General features: G+C 49.4%; 6 protein-coding genes across 6 annotated transcripts; 4 read left to right on the plus strand and 2 right to left on the minus strand.

Annotated features, from left to right (window-relative positions):
• Window positions 1-1,858: 1,858 nt before the first annotated feature.
• Window positions 1,859-2,369, plus strand: DEU56DRAFT_773366 (uncharacterized protein). The gene is made up of 2 exons (XM_041351560.1): window positions 1,859-2,062; window positions 2,117-2,369. The coding sequence occupies exons 1-2, from the start codon at window positions 1,871-1,873 to the stop codon at window positions 2,351-2,353; spliced, it is 429 nt and encodes a 142-aa protein (XP_041213623.1). The 5' UTR covers window positions 1,859-1,870; the 3' UTR covers window positions 2,354-2,369.
• A 777-nt stretch (window positions 2,370-3,146) lies between these two features.
• DEU56DRAFT_954958 (uncharacterized protein) lies at window positions 3,147-5,644 on the minus strand (the record flags this gene model as incomplete). The annotated part of the gene is made up of 10 exons (XM_041359217.1): window positions 3,147-3,589; window positions 3,641-3,785; window positions 3,835-4,039; window positions 4,091-4,197; window positions 4,248-4,338; window positions 4,393-4,573; window positions 4,633-4,686; window positions 4,733-5,256; window positions 5,302-5,460; window positions 5,511-5,644. 10 exons carry the CDS (start codon window positions 5,642-5,644, stop codon window positions 3,399-3,401), a joined length of 1,791 nt encoding a protein of 596 aa, XP_041213624.1. The 3' UTR covers window positions 3,147-3,398.
• Window positions 5,645-7,419: 1,775 nt separating this feature from the next.
• On the plus strand, window positions 7,420-8,144 carry DEU56DRAFT_868611 (uncharacterized protein; the record flags this gene model as incomplete). The annotated part of the gene is made up of 2 exons (XM_041355501.1): window positions 7,420-7,503; window positions 7,620-8,144. 2 exons carry the CDS (start codon window positions 7,420-7,422, stop codon window positions 8,142-8,144), a joined length of 609 nt encoding a protein of 202 aa, XP_041213625.1.
• A 5,346-nt stretch (window positions 8,145-13,490) lies between these two features.
• DEU56DRAFT_773390 (uncharacterized protein) lies at window positions 13,491-14,275 on the plus strand. Its single transcript, XM_041351561.1, has 3 exons — window positions 13,491-13,637; window positions 13,696-14,206; window positions 14,258-14,275. Exons 1-3 carry the CDS (start codon window positions 13,504-13,506, stop codon window positions 14,264-14,266), a joined length of 654 nt encoding a protein of 217 aa, XP_041213626.1. The 5' UTR covers window positions 13,491-13,503; the 3' UTR covers window positions 14,267-14,275.
• Window positions 14,276-16,355: 2,080 nt separating this feature from the next.
• Window positions 16,356-17,214, minus strand: DEU56DRAFT_751772 (uncharacterized protein; the record flags this gene model as incomplete). The annotated part of the gene is made up of 4 exons (XM_041349586.1): window positions 16,356-16,618; window positions 16,687-16,933; window positions 17,022-17,074; window positions 17,112-17,214. The coding sequence occupies 4 exons, from the start codon at window positions 17,212-17,214 to the stop codon at window positions 16,356-16,358; spliced, it is 666 nt and encodes a 221-aa protein (XP_041213627.1).
• Window positions 17,215-17,417: 203 nt separating this feature from the next.
• Window positions 17,418-18,468, plus strand: DEU56DRAFT_470542 (uncharacterized protein). The gene is made up of 4 exons (XM_041346382.1): window positions 17,418-17,662; window positions 17,721-17,861; window positions 17,922-18,056; window positions 18,119-18,468. The coding sequence occupies exons 1-4, from the start codon at window positions 17,556-17,558 to the stop codon at window positions 18,420-18,422; spliced, it is 687 nt and encodes a 228-aa protein (XP_041213628.1). The 5' UTR covers window positions 17,418-17,555; the 3' UTR covers window positions 18,423-18,468.

The following is an 18,468-nucleotide window of genomic DNA, read 5'->3' on the forward strand; positions in this document are numbered from 1 at the left end:
GCCGAGCCCAGCGCCAAATCGGGCATTACATCCGGCGGTTCACTCATACCGGCCTGGTCACGCTTCCCTGGTTTGGCGGCCGTGACCACCGTCGTAACCAGCCTGGGCTGGTTCACGGTCGTATACTCTACTTGCACCTTCCCCGGTACTTACGCTTCCATGTCTGTGCCGACCCGGAAGTTGTTGCGAACTCCTCAGTCTAATCGCGAACCGCAGAGACAAAACCACGAACTAGTAGGACCACCACTACATTTTCGATGGCTCTTGGCACGGCAAAGGCGACGCGCGATACTTCCATCATCATGGGCTCTCACTTGCAAACCTAAGAACCCGATCTTGGCAGCGAGGACAACATGGATTTCGACCATCACGACTCACACTTATTTTCAAGCCGGATTCGCCTCTCAATGTTCAACAATGAACCTCCCACTAGTATTACTCTAAGATTCTCACAATGCAATCGACACCTCCTTGACGCTCGATATCCTTCCTTATCCTCAACGGCAACTCGTCGATCAATCTAAAACGTCGTTCTTTTGCCCCACTGCCAAACCACCAGAATCTTTCAAACCCCCTTCCTGACTTGCAACGATGTCGATAACACTTTTTCGCTGGGATAGAAGTTTTCTTTCTGCCCTCTTTCGAATGGCAGATACAACCTCAACATGTGGACTCACAGCTAAATCTGAGCCACGTAGCTGCATTTCGAAGAGGGCCGAGAGCGACACATGCGCTTTTGAGAACGATGGTTTGGCCAGGCGCAGTCTCGCCCTGACCCTGTAAACTATAGTTCCTTCTGACCTTACTACCAACACCTAAACAGCGGAATATGCTGAGACAATTTGTTCGTGCTAGGAAACGTCCGCGGACATGATTCTTGCACCTATCTAACGATTCCCGACAGTTGGAATGACTGCAACACCACTCTCGGTTCGCCGAACAAAACATTGTAATAGAATCAAAGTAAGATCCGGTGTCATTGGCAATTGTGGTTTGTTCAGCACTTCTGGCCCAAATATGTGTCATGCTCTGCTCTGTGAGTGAATTAGTTGACTATCATAGTTGTGATCCCTGAATTACGCGCAGGCCTGGGTGCCCATGGAATCTCCTGAGGGCGCACATCACCGGCAGAATCTGGAGCCCTGGAGTTTCTGGATCGCGGTTAACTTCTGTGCCCAGAGACTGCGGCGACTCCTTTTCCTTCTGAGCCAAGGAGACACTGAACAGCGGCGTTTCCCGTTGTAGTACACGTTCATGGGATTTGGCTGTTCATGACAGAGTCTCGCCCCCATCGAGCAACTGTTGACAGTTAGAATGACTGCATTATCTGCCTCAGTCATCGAAGCTAGATTCGCTGTCATTTTAGGTTCAGTACTTCTGGCCCAGAGGTGTATCACGCGCTGTCCTGTGCGCGAATTGACCAATTGTCATTTGACTATGTAGCCATGATCCCTGGGTGATGCGCAGGCCTGGGTGCGCACTGAGTGACGTTCATTCCTGACTGGTGCATAACGACCACATCTGGGGCCACGGATCTTGTCAGACGGTGTCTTGGCGGGTATATGACGGTGCCCAGACACCGCAGAGACTCCCACCACTACATTTGTTTGTGTCTTCTTCCGACCAAGGAATCGTTGATATCCGCATTATGCTCTAGACAGGGGATATGGCTGGAGGTATAAAAGCAAGACTCATCGCCTGCTTTAAGTTAGCAGTCATCACATCCACAACCAATCCACCAAAGTGAGTCACAGCTAGCAGCACATCCACCATTCCATGACTGATTGTATTCATTTCATGGGTTACAGAAAACATGTCCGAGTCAGCAACCAAGTCCGACCTTCTGCCCACCGACTTCGTCGGGACCACTATGGCCGGTGTGCAGAATGAGGATGGGAAATTTCGCATCTACTTCCAGAACAAAGACTACCAGATCTGCGAAATGTCGTTGAACGACCCAAACAACACGACCCATACCATCCTCAAACTCACCACTGGTGCTATGCCCGCTGCCCGCATCAACACGCCAATCGCAGCCGTGTCGTGGGACAACTTGCGACAGGTACGAGTTGTTGACCACTGTCATGTGCCTCGCCATTCTGACTTATCGTGGAAGATCCGCGTGTATTATATCACTGTGAACAGTCAGGTCCAGGAGATTTCCTACACCCAGGGCGTTGGTTGGCACAAAGACGCGCATTTGGGTGCTGCAGTTGACAACAGCACTTGTTTGTATGCGCAGCACCAAAACAAGGAGCCCTACATGAGGGTTGGGTTCCAGTCTTCTGTTGCTGCTCAGACTATCACCGAAGCTTGTTACTATCAGAGTGGATGGAAGACGCGTGTATTCTAAATGTCAGAGTACATTCACTCACATGCCGAGATCTTGTATGTAAACTTGCAATGATAAGTGTGGAAGATTATTAGGATCATATTGGCCAGTGGCTTCTGCGATCAACAAGTATCATTTGCAATGTAAGCGTGTCGCTTACAGTCTTTGGATTCAAGTACGGAGTTGAGAACGCACGATCATATGAAGTGATAGCACTCGGTCAAAGGGCGGCTTGCTGACGTTTTATAATTGGTATCGATTGTTGCCAGAAGGTTGCCAGCTAGCTCGCCGCAATCGATTGTGAAATCCGCGTGTGCAATGAATTCAACGTCGGGCAGCGTTATGATAGTGAAGCGAGTATGAGCGCTGGCGACCAAAAGAGTGTGACGACTCATGCGCTCGGTTTGTGAACAAGTCTGAGGAATTGCGATGTGGTCCAAGCAGTGCATGTAAGTATGTGATTAATGAGTGGTCTGATCTGGGTGTTTGCAAGGCAAGAAAGCTAGTCAAATCTGTATGATCCGGTACAAAAATCAGCGAATAGGACATGCGGGAGGTGTTATATGGTGAGGAGACTCGACTTGATGAAGCAACAGGGTCAAAGACGTCCAAGCAATATTGGTTCGAACGTCATAGACAGTGGACACTATCAGCCTTGCCAGGTCATCAAAGGGGGATGAATTCGAGTGGGCCAAACTACTCCATCGTCGTCTTGGTCAAACTTGAAGCAGTGCGTAGATTTTTGAGTGTGATCAATAGCTTACACCGCCTCAGCATGTTCGACTTGACTTGGGCTGTTCAGAATATGTACGAAGCCCGATAATATTTGAGGCAACATAGATACAGGTGATTCAGATGACACGACGGTCCTACATGATGCTAACACGCTTCTGTAGCTACAGCATGTGCAAAGAGCTGAGCTACAATTTGGTCTTGACACTACTCGTCGTAGACTATACTTGCTGGGCTCCTATGATAAATTAAGGCAACAGAATCAGAAAACTGTGAGTTGGGCTTACCGCATTCGAACACCCTTTGCAACGTTCTCGATCAGCGAGGAAGTGAATCAATGAAATGAGTCGCGAACCTTTTCTTCCCAACTGATCTGTGCTTTCAGTTCTGTGTGGCCGAATAAAATGATGACGTCGAATTCATACTGATAATACTTCGATTGATTGAAAGCCGATCTTTTGGGACGCAGTGTTCGGGATAGCTCGCTGAGGTCGGCATGGATCGTGCATAGAGTGGTGAATGAGGCTGAATTGGGTCAAGTCAGATGAGGGTACTCAAGCCGCGAATAACTCATACACGGTTCCGTGTCCAACCACCGTGGCTCCTGGAGGGCACCCTTATAGCACATTATTTCAGCGCTGTGACTCTTGCATGCAGCGAGCGACTTTGAGGTAGTAGAGAAGGACTTCCGGAATTCGCGTAGCTCAGATACTTGAGTTCCCTATAAGACAGATCAGCATGTACCGAATGAATGGAAAATCTTTATTCACCTTCAGCAAGATACTTCCAAAACAATCGGATAAGTACTTTTCGCCGTTTATACCGATGATGGTTTTATGTCGTCGAGCCAGGTGTTCAGGATTTTGAGAGTCGTACCGATTAGTGCATTCAATGCCGTAAGTAACGCGTGCAACTCGAGATGAGACTAGGTGGTCAATGTAGAACGAAATTGCCCCATCAGCAACAGCCTTGTTGCTGCGGTTACCTGATGAGTAGAAATAATCACGTCAATATTGGAGGGCTTACGCATGGGCATCAGGACGACAGAAGCTTATGCCTAGAGGCAAAAAATATTCCTGGAGTCTCGCAAACAGCCAGTCGCTGGCAGCGAAACCACCAACCAAACAAACGAACTTCACGACGAAGTCACCATCCGCATATATGAGCGGAATATGATGCTCACATTGACTGGAGTCGAAGCCGCGCGTCGCTGCTGCTCAAAAGCTTCAATGATGGCTTCGATGGATGGTTCAAACAAATTCGCGACGTCTTGGCTGTATGATAAATCGTGAGTGTCGGGAAAGGCATCCTAGAGAACATGGACGAACCCGACCAACTTCAATTGCCCTGATCGAATGTCGTACTTCGGATCCTTGTCACGGGTGGTACCAAACTTGATATACGATGGTTCATCAGGCTTACGGAACCGAAGCTTCGTGCTTTTATCAAATATCTTCGTCATTTCGTCGATGATATCAGGGCTGGAGTAGTTCGAACCCGAAAGTTTCTCTGGGAAATAAAATGACTATTAGTTTTTGGTTGCCTGCATGACTGATTCATTCACGGACTTTGTAAAAGAGTTTGAGCGCGATCAGTAACAAAGACAGAGCCTTGTAGGCGACCTGAGTGGACTTCAGCAAGGGAACAATGCGGGAAAGCGGGACTCACATTCAGCTGGGGCAATCTCCTCAAACGAGGTTGGAGATAACTTCATCGAGTAGGCGCTGAGATCGATGGTTCCGCCTCCGGCATCAATAACAATGACTCCTTGGCTGTCAGATTGATCTTCCTCCTCGTCGGAGTAAGCTGACACATCTATAGGGGTTTCAGAGAATATATCCGATGCAATCACGTTGGTAACACAGAAATGAAGACTCGCTTCGCCCTCAGTCAAGAGGTGCACGTGAGATTGCTCGTCTTTAGATGAGATGAGACCAGCGAGCTCGACAGCGCGTCTAATTTGTTGTTGTTGTTGGCCTTCCCAACCGTTCGGATGTGTGAGCACGAACTCAATAGAGTTCTCGACCGATCTCCAGAAATTCAAATGTGATTCCTGGATGTAAGTCCGAGCACATTGGAAGAGGTAGCGCATGAAGTCAGCAAGGACTTCTACTGCGGATTTGCCTCGTGGGAGAGGCTTGACCCGTATGTCAGACGATGCCAGATGTTTGGGGCGAAGATGAAGTTTCCACCTGACCGAGATTAATACACAGCCTATGCTTTAACCATGACGACACACATACCATTCAAGTCTCACCCATCCCTCGTCTTCTGCCTGTTCGATGATATGCTCTTGTAGAGCCTCAGCACCCACAGCGCGGACGTCTCCATCAAGGTCGTAGTAGAGAATTGATGGTATTTTGGAGTCACCTCCGACATGTTCTTGGGCGGGATATCTGCGATGCTACCATGAGCAAGAGACATGGTGGTTGAGTTGGCTACTAACCTTGCTACTCCTCGAATTACAGGCACCTCCCCTGGGTCTAGCATACAATACGAGACTCCACTGAACGTGGTCCCGACATCAAATGCAAGTACTAGCTTTCGCGTTAAGCCCTTGTACGGTTCCCGTGGAAGCATAGTAGTAATCTGAAGCCTGGCAGCATACGCTCTGTTCGAAGTTTATATGCAAATGGACATGCTTTACATTTCAAAGGTCACATACCAAGGTTGGCGGCGCAGATCAAGGCATGTTTGCCTCGCGGCAATTGATTGTGCTAGGATAGAGAAGACGCATGTCGTGTATCTCCTATGACCTATTTTGAACAGGGCAGATTCCCCAAACCGAAGCCCTACGCCCAGTTTCACGTACAATTCATTGTGAAATTTATCTAGAGTTCAGATATGGCGTGTGAGCGGCCTCGAAGTTCGAAGCTTCATGCAACCCTGTGTACATGCACATCAGCACCTCACATCGCCCACATCGCCAATTAGCCTGACGTGCGCGGCCTGTTCAAAATGGTTTGAGCTGAGGTGATGTGGGCCAGGTCGACCAAGATATTACTTGAAGCGTTGATAGAGCCTGTCGGATCCGAGTCGATGGCAGCTCTAGATCGTCCCCGAAACTGGCTGGCAAAGATTATCTGGCTGTCTGAGACCTAGCCTTCAAGTTAACATCAATCATTACTTATTGCAAGAACGCGAAGTGATATTAATAAATATTTAACACGAACTTGCCTGCCCTAAACCATATTCACTCGTTCAGCGCTCAGCCACCGCTAAGTCTCCCATACCACCGTCGTTCCTTCTATATTTATAATGTCTCCCCGAGTAAGATGTCAAGGTCTTATCGCGGTAAAGGCCGTGCCAACAAATGCAGACTGATGCATGGCTCACCTTTGTTAATATCAGTACTCCGGTCTGGAACCCACTGGTAGTCCAGGTCTATTTGAACTACGTGCCATCGATCTAGCGCAGAAATCAACTCATTTGTCGTGCACCTTACTCGAGGACCGTGGGGTATGTTGAATGCTGTAATTTTTATATTTTGCTGCACAGTGCACTTGTTGCGAGTATGGGTCTGAGTTCTCCTACTGACATTTACATCGAGAACTGACATACCCCGTGACAGCTGGCTGTAGACTTCATGTAGTCGATCAGCGCGCCTTCCAAGAAATACACAATTGCAAGTCTATAACCCGAATTGATGCGCCGTGTATCTCTTAAGAGGTCTCGTAGCACGTTCCAACAGAGGTTCCCTTCTGTGGGGTATGCAGGCCAGTAGTGAAAATACTCTTGTGAAACGACGTCAAACTTACAACATTGATATTATAGCAGAGAGCGGTATGCTTGCATTTGTTCGCAGTGCTGACTGCCAGCCGCTGTTGGTCTATTGTTGTGCATTAATGGCCGGCACAGAATTACTAACATCTCCAACTTTTTTTGCAGCACACCAGCGTGGTACCATTCTCACAGGTTGTAAACTTTGGTAGAAATTCTGGACGTTCCGTGAGTGTTTAAGGCTGCAGACGCAGCTACGATGCTAGCAAGGGCAAGGATAACGACATGTGTGAAGCGGACGAACATCGTGGTGGTTGGACACTGGATAGCAAGTGGAAGCCAATGTCGAGGTTTTACTAGTTCTGCTGGTATGTAATAGTCACGGCCATGGCATTCATCGCCATTTAGTTAGCATGACCGACTCAGTAACCCCTCTTCAATTAGTTGACGACTTTACAAATCAGATTTGAATTGTTCGTGCTGTAATTGAACTAACTGATAGGCTTGTATTCATACTTAACGACTGGCCGCGTAGACAGCACCGGGAGCAGAGTGGTAGCCACGTGATCTACAAGGATGGATAACGCGTAGGTGATTTCCCATCATTTGGCTGTCAGTTGTGCTTGTCGCCGGTCATGTCGTTACAGTTCTTGCCATATGATCTTCTCTTCAATATCGCACAGGATCTTGATATCGACGATGTGCACAATCTCCAGGCGGTCAGTTCACTTTGGTCACTCTCTACCATGATATGATCTTACAGCTCACTCAATCTTTTCATTAGACTTGCAAGTCCTTGCGTTTGTTCACCCTTACCAGACCTGTGTATCGCCAGCTAGCCCATGACTTACTTGCCAGATCCAGGCCTCTTCCTCTCCACTCCTTCCAGCGCCTCTCTGATCTCTCAACACCCGCGCTCATTGCCGCTGTCGATCGTGCTCGAGGTTTGGAGAAGGCGTGGGCGATCCGTGCCCCTAGACCCGCCCGCCCAAATCCGTACTACGGAAACCAGTGGTATATCACAATCAGCGTACCCTCCCACGAGGAGATCGATTGGCTATCTCCCATCACCAGTAGTTACACACTCTGTGCGACTAAGAGCGGTCGTGTCTTATGCTGGGATGTGAGGAGGGATATTTGTCTTGCTGAGTGGGACCCGAGGTCTTTGGGTAGTTCTGGTGGAGGGGGCGACGATGAAGACGAGGACGATGAGGAGAAATGGGAGCTATGGAAATGTCGTGTCGAATTTGAAGAGCGCACAGTATATTTCACAATGGCGAGGGTTCTCAAGGGGTTGCCAGTTTTTTATTTTATCTTATTTTCACATTCAACTGATACGCCCTCACAGATACCACGATGACCGCGTGATGGAGTTCATGCTCATGCGATTGTTCTTTCCTCACGAACTCGACGATTACGACGAAATAAATCAGGCACAACTTTTCGTCCAATCTCCAATTCTTTCTCACCTTGATCACTATGCCAGTGCTGTAGAGCCTCATCACCAACAATGTGATGAGGACTCCCCGATACAGGTTACTCCCAGAGTCCCATCGCCCGCGCAAGATCCGCCTCCGTCGATTCCGATTTACGATCAACCCCCCACCCCTACTCCTTCACCACCCACCTCCCAAACCCCATCACCACAAGACTCATCCCTTCTTCACTCCGGCAGCTTCGGCCCATCCAGCGCCACATCCAGCGCCCAATGCTCCCCAATGGCGATCAATGCAATGCTACCGCCCGATTCTGCAGAATGCAGCGATCCTCCGCAGTTAAATGGGATTCCCTCAAATCAGGCGAATACAGTTGGAATTAGAGGCGATGGTGGTGCCGGGGAGCCATACCAGGGGCCTGTCTTCTGCCATCCCTCTCTCCGAGCGATGTTTATCCGCAGTGCGCCTGCGACGCCCTCTTGGGAGAGATATATCCCGCTTCCTCTGCATTTTGGTGATTTTTTACCTTCTAACTTTTTACTCGTTTTTGTGTTAATAAATAATGTATTCTCACAGATCCACCCCCGCCTCCGCCCCCAATATCGAATATTCCCATTCCAGAATCAGCGCGACCTATATTCGACACACTCACAAGCTTTCATACAACGGGGGTCATCATGAACGTGTTCCTTCTCGACCCGCCACGTCGCTTGCTGAGCGCCTTTGTATGGATCGCAACTAGTAACACTATCGGTGAGTTTATCTTACTTTGAGAATTGAGATCAGGATACCCAAGCCTGCTCGATTTTTTGGCGTCGCTGATTTTTGGAGCTGCGTGCTGACTGCTTTGTGTTGCATATTACAGGGCTGTACGTGCTCCTTGATTGGGCGAAAGACGACTATGTGTTTGTGGATACTGGCGTTGGATGTGTGAGTGGTCCTCGTGTTTTTTTTGTTTTGTTATTTTGCACCATGCCATCCGTGATTCAAGATCCTGCTGACTGTAGTTGGTTTCGGTGCACGTGGTCCGGCTTTGTGTGCGCATATAACGAACTATTGGCACGTTTCGCAACTTATCTGCCATTTTTGGGCATTTAAACGAATATGGTGACTCCAACAGCACGCATATCTTTGTCTAACTGTACAATATTATCCGCCTGCTAACTTCCTTTCACAGCTTATCTCCTCCAATTGGTCTTGCATCCTCCACGAAGACCAAATTGTAATCCACAGCGAAGAAGCCGACGCCGCCTACCAGCACTTCTACCCGCTAGAGGTGCTCAGAACATACGGCCGTCCCCGCTGCTCCGCTTCCCCGCCTGCTCACGCGCAGACGCCGCCCCAAGGGGACGATGGCACCCCACAGGAGAATGATGCCGACGGCGAGGACGTAACGGACTCGCTGAAGAACTTGTGGAATAAGCTCCCAACCATCTCTGCGAGACTTACGCCGAGTAGGAGCATTTCGAAGAAATTTGTCTTTCCTTCTGTGTCGGGGAGCTCGGGCGCGGTGATTGGCATGCCTCCTGCGGGCGATGAAGGTGAAGATGATACTGAGGAGGAGGATGAAGCGGGCGCGGCGGAAGCAGATCAGGGACAGACCGAGGACGGTACTGAACCCGTCAGTGAGGAAGAACCGTCCTGCGCGACTGAGGTATCTTCAGCAGTACCTTATGCTGAGGATGAGCAGTCGGCGGGTCACGAAGAACCCGTGGACGAAGAAGAGCTACCAGATGATGATGATGATGATGATGATGATGAAGACGAAGAAGGAGAAGGAGGAGGAGAAGGAGGAGATGCTCATGAGGGCGAAGAAGAGACGCCGTTGACTCCGAAGAAGAAAGGCGAAAGGCGTACGCGTTTCGAAGATGAAGAAGCAGGAAATGATAGTAGCGCAGACGAGCCCACTAGCTCCCGCGGTGTCCAGGATGTCGATGAAGTCAGTGTTGAGGACGCACTCGATGCAGGGTCTTCTTCCCCAAGCCAACCCGGTACCAGCCTTGATCCTGGACTGCAAGATGACGAGGATGCATCATCTTCTCAATCCACCACTCCAACCACTCCCGACGGACCTCAGCAGCCTGCTCAAGGTGTAGTAGGCCCGACAACATCCGAATTGTTCTTAAACCCTTATCCATTCCCCCCTTGGTACCCCGAGTCTGCACACTTCGTGCGGCAGTGGTGGCCCACTCTCCCTGGCGTCCCGCGGCTGAGCTGCACGGTTGTCCTTCTCGCAGCACACGACCCTGAGACGCACCGCACGCGCTTTGTGCTCGCGCAGCATTATTTTAAAGTCCCCATAGCCCCTGAAGGGCTACCTGTTGTAGGAGAGGCGAGCACGAGCAGTTCCTCTGGTTCAACGCAGGCGAATGACGACGACATGCTCCATTTATGGTATGTCAGCACGCCATTTGAAGTTGTCTGCGTGCTCGAAGAGGGGGACGACGATGAAGATGCTGGTGACCGGCCACGACCCCTCGTGGCTGTTGATTTTGGCCACGCAGTATGGGTAGAATATGGTGCCCCTTTTGTCCCTCCCACCCATGATGTTCGCGCGCGCGCCGACAGCAATTCTCCAGACACGTACGGCGCAGATATTGTTCAACCAAATGCAGAGCCGGTCACGCAGCTTCACGCGCACTTTGCGCACTTGGCAGACGATCACCCACATCCGCATCCGCGGCGGCGGGTTCCCAAATGTCTGCGCTTTGTCACCTTCCCTCCTGTGTATGGTCGCCGAGGGCGGACCGAAGAGGCGGTAGTACGCACGCTGGAGATCCCGGAGGAGCTGGACTTGGATGTCGTTGAGACGATCAATATTGATCAGAGCCAAGGGGCTGTAATTTTGAGCGTGAGGGACGGGAAGATATTTATTTTGAGGTATGAATGATATTTTGGTGTGACAGTACGGACAGATTGTTTGTTACATAAAATCTATCAAAGTGACGATGATGATATACAACTCGTGCAGCATTCCTGGCTCATACTAGTACTGCTATACCTATGTAGACGATCAACGTTCAACCCCATAACCCTCCGACGGCAAGCCATGGCCTGTACCTATGTAGACCTATGCACATCAGTTCAGATCAGATCTCCTCCTCGCAGCCCCCTTTATAAATATATACCATGGCAAAACCTGCCAATTACCTGGATCAGGACTGCAGTGGGGCGACTGCATGACTAGCTAACGTACAAGGGAAGAGAAATAAATAGAGTGTTGAAATTTGAAATGTCGACACTGCCTTCAAGGGAATGCCTTTGGCTATAGCAGCGCTAGTTGATCTCATTCCTGCCGTCCTACTAGGGGCGCGTCTTATCAGTGAATATTGCTATGTCACGGAGTTCGAAACGCAATGGAGGGAGGTATATTTGATTGACATGCCACCGTCAGCGCGTGTTACAGAAATGCCATGGCTCCCTTAATGTGTCACAGGCGATTTGCTTGTGGCACAAATCTGGTTGATTGATACCATTTTAATCTGCTCACCTCTGGTTCACTGCCGTGGCACTGATGGATGTCATCACTAGTACCTGAATGAGTCTCGAGCAAATCCGGAGTACTAGTGGTGATATCATCAATCTCGGGCAGTTGAACTTGATCGATCTTGTTCCGGAATTCAAATGCCATAGTTTCCTTCGAAGCTTCGGAACGCTAGTACTGTCACAGGTAGTGTAGGGTTATGGCAGGGAACGTTTCCAAACAAATCACGGCGGTAAAACCACTCGAAAATTGTCGCCCGGCACCATTCTCGAGAAACAGCGGAGTGTGAGAGGCTAGGCAAGTCTAAAAGATGTATCGGAAATTGGAATTGACTAGTCGACATCGAGTACCATCGCAAAGCCTGCCAATTGACCCACAAGCACTAGCGGCAGCGCAACATACAGCCTATTGATCCCACTCGAAGTAAATTCCACCGCAAACCTAACTTGAAGACCATCGCCTTGAGAAAATGGATACGAAAATTGCGATCTCATCATGTTGGACCTGGATCAGGACTGCAGTGGGGCGACTGCATGACTAACTAACGCACAAGGGAAGAGAAATAAATAGAGTTTAAGTTATGTTATACTAGGGTGAGTTATGCTTCCAGAATTCGAAGGGCCTCCCCCTGCCACGGTGCCACCTGCCCATCCCCCTAGGGTTAAATTTATTTGATTAAGGCATACCATACGAACGGTGACTCTCAGAAGCCCGGGGCCGTAAATATTGGGCGATCGATGGGACGATCAAAGTACACAATTGGATGTAGCATATGCCATGGCCATGGACAGTATTGGGACAAGTATCCTCCGACACTGCTTCAAGTGAATGCCTTTGGCTAATTAATCTCATTCCTGCCGTCCTACTAGGGGCGCGTCTTATCAGTGAATATTGCTATGTCACAGAGTTCGAAAGGCAATGGAGGGAGGTATATTTCATTGACATGCAACCGTCAGTGCGTGTTACGGAAATGCAATGGCTCCCTCAATGTGTCATAGGCGATTTGCTTGTGCACAAATCTTGGTTGATTGATACCATTCTAATCTGCTCACTGCCGGTTCACTGATTGATGTCATCATTCCTATCTTATCGAGCAAATCTGGAGTACTAGTGGTGATATCATCAATCTCGGGCAAATCTCGGGCGGTTGAAATTGGATCTTGTACCGGAAATGTCATAGTTCCCTCTGGAACACCGTGTGACAGGTAGTGGAGGAGTCACAGAGTGGCAGGATTCCCAAACAAATCACATCCTGCGCAGTAGCTTCGTTGCGGCATCAACTTGAACTTGAGGAAACTGTCGCCAGGCACCATTCTCAGAGTGTGAGAGACTAGTACTTGTTTGAGCTGAGGCAAGTCTAAAAGATGATTGGCTAGTCGACATGCTCGTTGTTATTGTTAACGAGTAACATTCGATATCAAGGCACATCGTATTTGCTTACAGCTGTTTGCAGATATGATGGCAGTCGCACCGTTTTTTTATTCAATTAGGAAACTTAAGACTTAGTGATAGCTATAGGGATGAAGTTCTCCCGTGGTAGGCCTGGTGTGTGATTCTCCCCCCGCGAGTATACCCCGGCCACGAAAAAAAAAACCGACAAAGAGCATGTCGGGGATATCGATAAGGCACCAACCAACCAATAGTTCCGTTGGGGTCCTGTTCCGACTTCTATCCAAAACAAATGTCGTGGTGGCACATATTCATTTCCACTACAGCAAAGTTCCCATAGCCGTACATAATCTGATGCGCATCACATTTTGACGGAGAGCTTCTTTGCATTTAAAAGCCTATGTACTGATATGATACTAATGTTATCAACCCATCCACGCAAGTCAAACAACCGCTGTCACTTTACCAAGGCTTGCATTCATACCGCTTCCCGTGCAATTCACGTCTCAAATCCATTATTGAAAATGAGTATGCACTTGCATGAGTGAGCCTAGATCTCGTAAGCCTATGACTCGTAAGCTTACCGTGGTTTTACCTTCTAGGTCCAGATTCACGCCGACATCACTCCCATCGACATCCTCGCGGATTGGCGTTGTAGAGCGATGCACAAGCTCGACCAACGACGAATGCTTGTTACATCATGGAACTTTAGGACGTGCATCCAATGATCAAGATTCAATGAAACCAGCCCTGCACTCATGTCTTGAGTTGCTTGACCAGCTCTGTCACAGGCTTAACAATACTTACAAGGAAACCCTTGAGATCCGCGCCCGCATCACAGAGATTCTTGCTATGGGGAATACGGGCGCGTTGGATAGCAATGTTGACCCAATCTTCGGTGATAAGTCTCCAACCATCGCGCCCGTTGCACTTAACGAGCTTGGTGCTATTCCATTGTGGTCGACCCCGCCCAACCTTGCCCTCCTGTCACAGCCGCCAGTATTCCAAAACTCACACGGCCATCCTTCGGACCAGGGGTACGAATTTCTTACGCAAGCATCTGTCGGGGTCATTAGTACCCTGCCAGAGTATCCAGATCCTGCAGTCCGCCGGCTTCCTCAAGGTAAGTTTGCTACATTTGCGGCCTTTCATTTAAACGCTTACCGTGTGTGATTATAGACCCATTTCTTCCCGGCACCTCCGGTTCCATCAGCTATGAGTTTGGAACACAGCTATTCCCGAAATTCTCTCAGGATAACGAGGGGCAGGCCTTATCTGGCCCTTCAAGTAGACCCTACCAACGGCTGTCTCTCCCTGTTGCGCAGAATGGCAAGAGTGAAGTGAAGTGTATGTGGTCTGGGTGTAAAAGTGTTGTAAAGAAGGACAACTACACTCGCCACGTAAACGAGGTTCACAAGCGGCTGTTTAAAGCTGTGTGCACTAGCTGCGGTATGGTGTTTCTGCGTCCGTATATGAAGAAGACTCATACCTGCCCTGGTCGACATGCCAAACCGTGGTAGTTCCTGAAAAGAGAAAGTCCCCCACAAGGAGACTGTATTAATGATGAAATTTTATACCATTTAAATTTCACCTAGTTCCCCCCCACCCCACTCATTTTATCGCTTTATTTAATTCGATCCTTGCTGAGGTTCAATTTTCCAATGTTCACTTTTTACGAGATCTTTTAACTTCTGAACGTACCGGTAGCACGATTTAGACCTGCTATGAGTCCCCGAGCATGACTTCGAGTGGACTGTCACAGACCTTTTGAGACTGGGCTATCCATGGATATGAAAAAGACAGTCCAGCGCTGGAGGTGGGAGAGGGAGAGAAGTGCACCATACCTGTTGCTCTGCCCAATCATGACCGCAGTCAGGCAAATGTAAGTCTCATGAAGTCTTCCCCAACCAGACGGCCCAGACCTCGAAGGGAAGACTCTCAGACTCAGAGGGCCCGTAACTTGTTTGTTTCGAGGTCTGAGATTAGCGGATTCCGGAACTTGCCGTCTGTAAGCGTCGAGCTGACTAACCACAGCTCACTGCTTTGAAGTTCTTTCTTCATCGGAATCAGCCATATGCATGTTGACATTTCGGGAAGCGGCGATCCGATGTCGTCGGAAAGTATTCAATAATCTTCCAGTGATCACGGGGACTGTACCTATGCATTGTAGATCTATGTACATCGAAAGTTTCTTATTTTCTCAGCGCCAGTTCCGCGATCCGTTATCTAACCAGGGCATTTCGATAAGATGTTTATCCGAACTAGCGGTCCTCATATGCCAGAACCGGATCTTTGGCCTTGGTCGTCAGTTGTATCCTGTAACACCATGCTGATTTGGTTCCAAAGGCATTATCAGCCAGGGCATTTCAATAAGATGTTTATCCAAACTACCGGTCCTCATATGCCAGAACCGGATCTTTAGCCTTGGTCGTCAGTTGTATCTGTAATGCCATCACCCTTGGCACCACTTTCCTCCCGTTCCCAGGGTCTAAGAGACCCGGTTTCCTTGTAGAGCGCAACTGGTCTGTGAGACCCCCCCTCTCGTGAGGTCATGAGACCTCTCCGAGGATAGTAGTACCTCTCTCCTCCTGTGAGCTCTCTGAGACCTACCCTCTCGTGTGAGCACAAGTCCTCTCTCAGGATTGTGAGTACCTCTCCCCTCGTGTAACCTCTGTTGTCAGTCTCGGTGCTCCCGCTCCTCCTCTTGGCCCTCCACGATGTTCTCTGCGTGGCTCCTGCTCGTACCTCCTAGTAGAGGCTCCTGCACGACCTCTACATAGCCTCCTCACCCTCCTCCACCCTCCTGTGCACCTCTAAGCGCTCCTCGATACTCGTGTTTATGTTTTTTTTTACTATATTCATATGTCATAATACAAACCATTTATTCCCCGCACGATGCACCCAACAATCCAGCACTTATATTTGACTCATTTCACCAAAGGAGATCACTCATGTAAGTCACCAAACAACGTGTTTATTTTCAGCGGCACAAAACAGACATAGCGAGTGATGGAACATTGTATGGTACGAGAAGCGGTCATCAAGAAGCCATTGGAGGTATGAGAGAATGCGAGAGGGTGTACTGGATGTATGAGAGGGTGCGAGGGAGGATGCGAGAGGATGTGCTGGATATATGAGAGGGTATAAGGGAGGGTGCGAGAGGGTGCGCTGGATGTATGAGAGGGTGTGATGGATGTACGAGAGGATGTGAGAGGGTGGTCTGACCTCTAAAAACGGGTGAGTGCAGATACGAGCAGCGTGGTCATTCCCTCACCCGCGCCAACAAACAGAGTTGGTAATGAAGGGCATCAGCACCAGTCGTCAGGGACAGGGAGGGCTCGCGAGGGTGAATGAGAGGTTTGTGAGGTTTTGCGCAAGTATCGTGAAGGCGGATGAGGGCTTGTGAGGGTTGAAAGGAAGCTCGCGAGGGTTGACATTGAGGCTCACGACGGTGAATGAGAGGTTTGTGCGGAGGCTGTAAGTGTTGATTCAAGGCATGAATGCGAGCAACAGCAGCAGCCTCGACTACGGAATATATGAGCCAGTCTGCAAATACCAACAAAAACATACCCGCCGACGACAGGGTAGCTTACCGTCTATCTGCGACGGTCTGGCCCGCAAAGTCTCGCATGCACTTGTATTTGAGGGGAGGACAGCTTGGTAGGTGTTGACAGTTGCGATAGGCAGCACGGACGGCTGCCATGAGAATCCAACTGCTTGGCGAATCAATGGTGCTGGGGTGCCATCTCTGGAAAGTGCATCCGCATTAGCTTCGACTGGTGCAGGGACTACGAGGGTCTCATCATCAGAGTTTTGGGTAAAAGACTGTTTCTGCTGTTTCTGTAAGGTTGGGTAGGATGTGTGAGTCAACTGCGTGGCCATGAAGAGTAGAAGAAACACGGGCAAAGAGGATAAATATTTTACTTACAGCAACGGGTGAAGATTCTCTGCTGCTCCTAGCCTCATGTAATTGGTAAGTGTCTAATTGATACTGACCAGAAGAGACTCGAGCACTCACGATGATGACGTGCCATGTCTACCGCCAGCAATAGCACCTCATACTGTGGAGCATACCGATCCAACGAATAGACGAGAGAGGCCGCAGAGGGCTGGATAACCATGCCTGGTGCAGTTGTAGGTTCGGGTGTTGCTGAAATTTTGACGATACCGTTTGTTGGAAGATGGAGGAGTAAGCGACAACAGAAAGACGGGATTCATATGCACCAACCACTACGTTTGCACAAAGTACACAAAGTCATGTGACGTGACGCGACGCGATGGCCCATGGGAACTTGACGTCACATCTGTAGACACCTTCCATCACGGCCTCCACCTCATCAAAGTTCATCGCGTCGCTTGCGTCCGTGGGTGGCAGGGTAGAGCCTGGTGAAAGTGTCAATGCTCTCCGGTATGCGCCTCGTGTTATGTCTATGTGTCGACTTTGCTTACATGTCCAACAGTAATGCTACAACCGATGAAAGACGAACCACCTTTGTCGTCGAAGTGCAAGAACAAGTTCCTGATCCAAAGTACGCTCATTACACCCGAGAAGGAGACCAGAGACCTACAGTAATTCGTAAGTCTTTCTTCGTGCATAGCATATTCTCATCATCATGTCGGGCCACAGTGGAAAGTTTAGCAGCAAAAACTCTGTGTTGTATACCTCCCACCCGAAGGACAAACTCTTGAAGAGGAAGATGAGGGACATGTGGAGCCCCCTATGCCTCCCGTCACCGTCCTTCCTGCAGAGCACGCTGGTGGTCCATCTGTGAGTGTTTTGACCACTTTGGAGGATTCGAATGGCTGAATATGATCGCACCATCTGCAGAACTATGCAACTCTCAACAATACAGAGTCGCGCCCTCCTCCACCTATGCCAGATTTCACTTTCGACGACACGGTTCAAGCTGCACCGCTTGTGCAACCCCAGCGCTCCGCCACACCACCTGCACCAGAATGAGAGGTGAACAGTTCTCAAGAGGCTAGTTCTTATCGGGAGGAACTCAAATTCCAGAGATCTACCAGTGGTCGAGTCGGTGTTGTCAACGTCAGTGTGCATCCACCTTCACCACCACCCTCTCCTCTAGTTGCACGGGTCGATCAACAGCTTCGGGATCGTCTTGCGGCTGTTCCAGATCCCAGCTCTCTGGCGCCAGAATCCATTTCACCGACATCCATCGCTCCCTCAGACTTCCGGAGGAGACATACGTCGGCGCTCTCAGATGATGGAGAGACGTACGCGGGATCTGACGCCGGTACCATGGTGGAGCATGATAGTGTTATCCACCTTACTCGTTGTCTGTACATCGCTATATTTAATCTGATTTGAATAACACGACTATGGACATGGCTGAGGAGCTAGTCTTCCTGAGGAG

Source organism: Suillus clintonianus (genome assembly GCF_016758775.1).
Source record: "Suillus clintonianus strain FC179 chromosome Unknown DEU56scaffold_6, whole genome shotgun sequence".
In the NCBI taxonomy this organism is placed as follows: domain Eukaryota; kingdom Fungi; phylum Basidiomycota; class Agaricomycetes; order Boletales; family Suillaceae; genus Suillus; species Suillus clintonianus.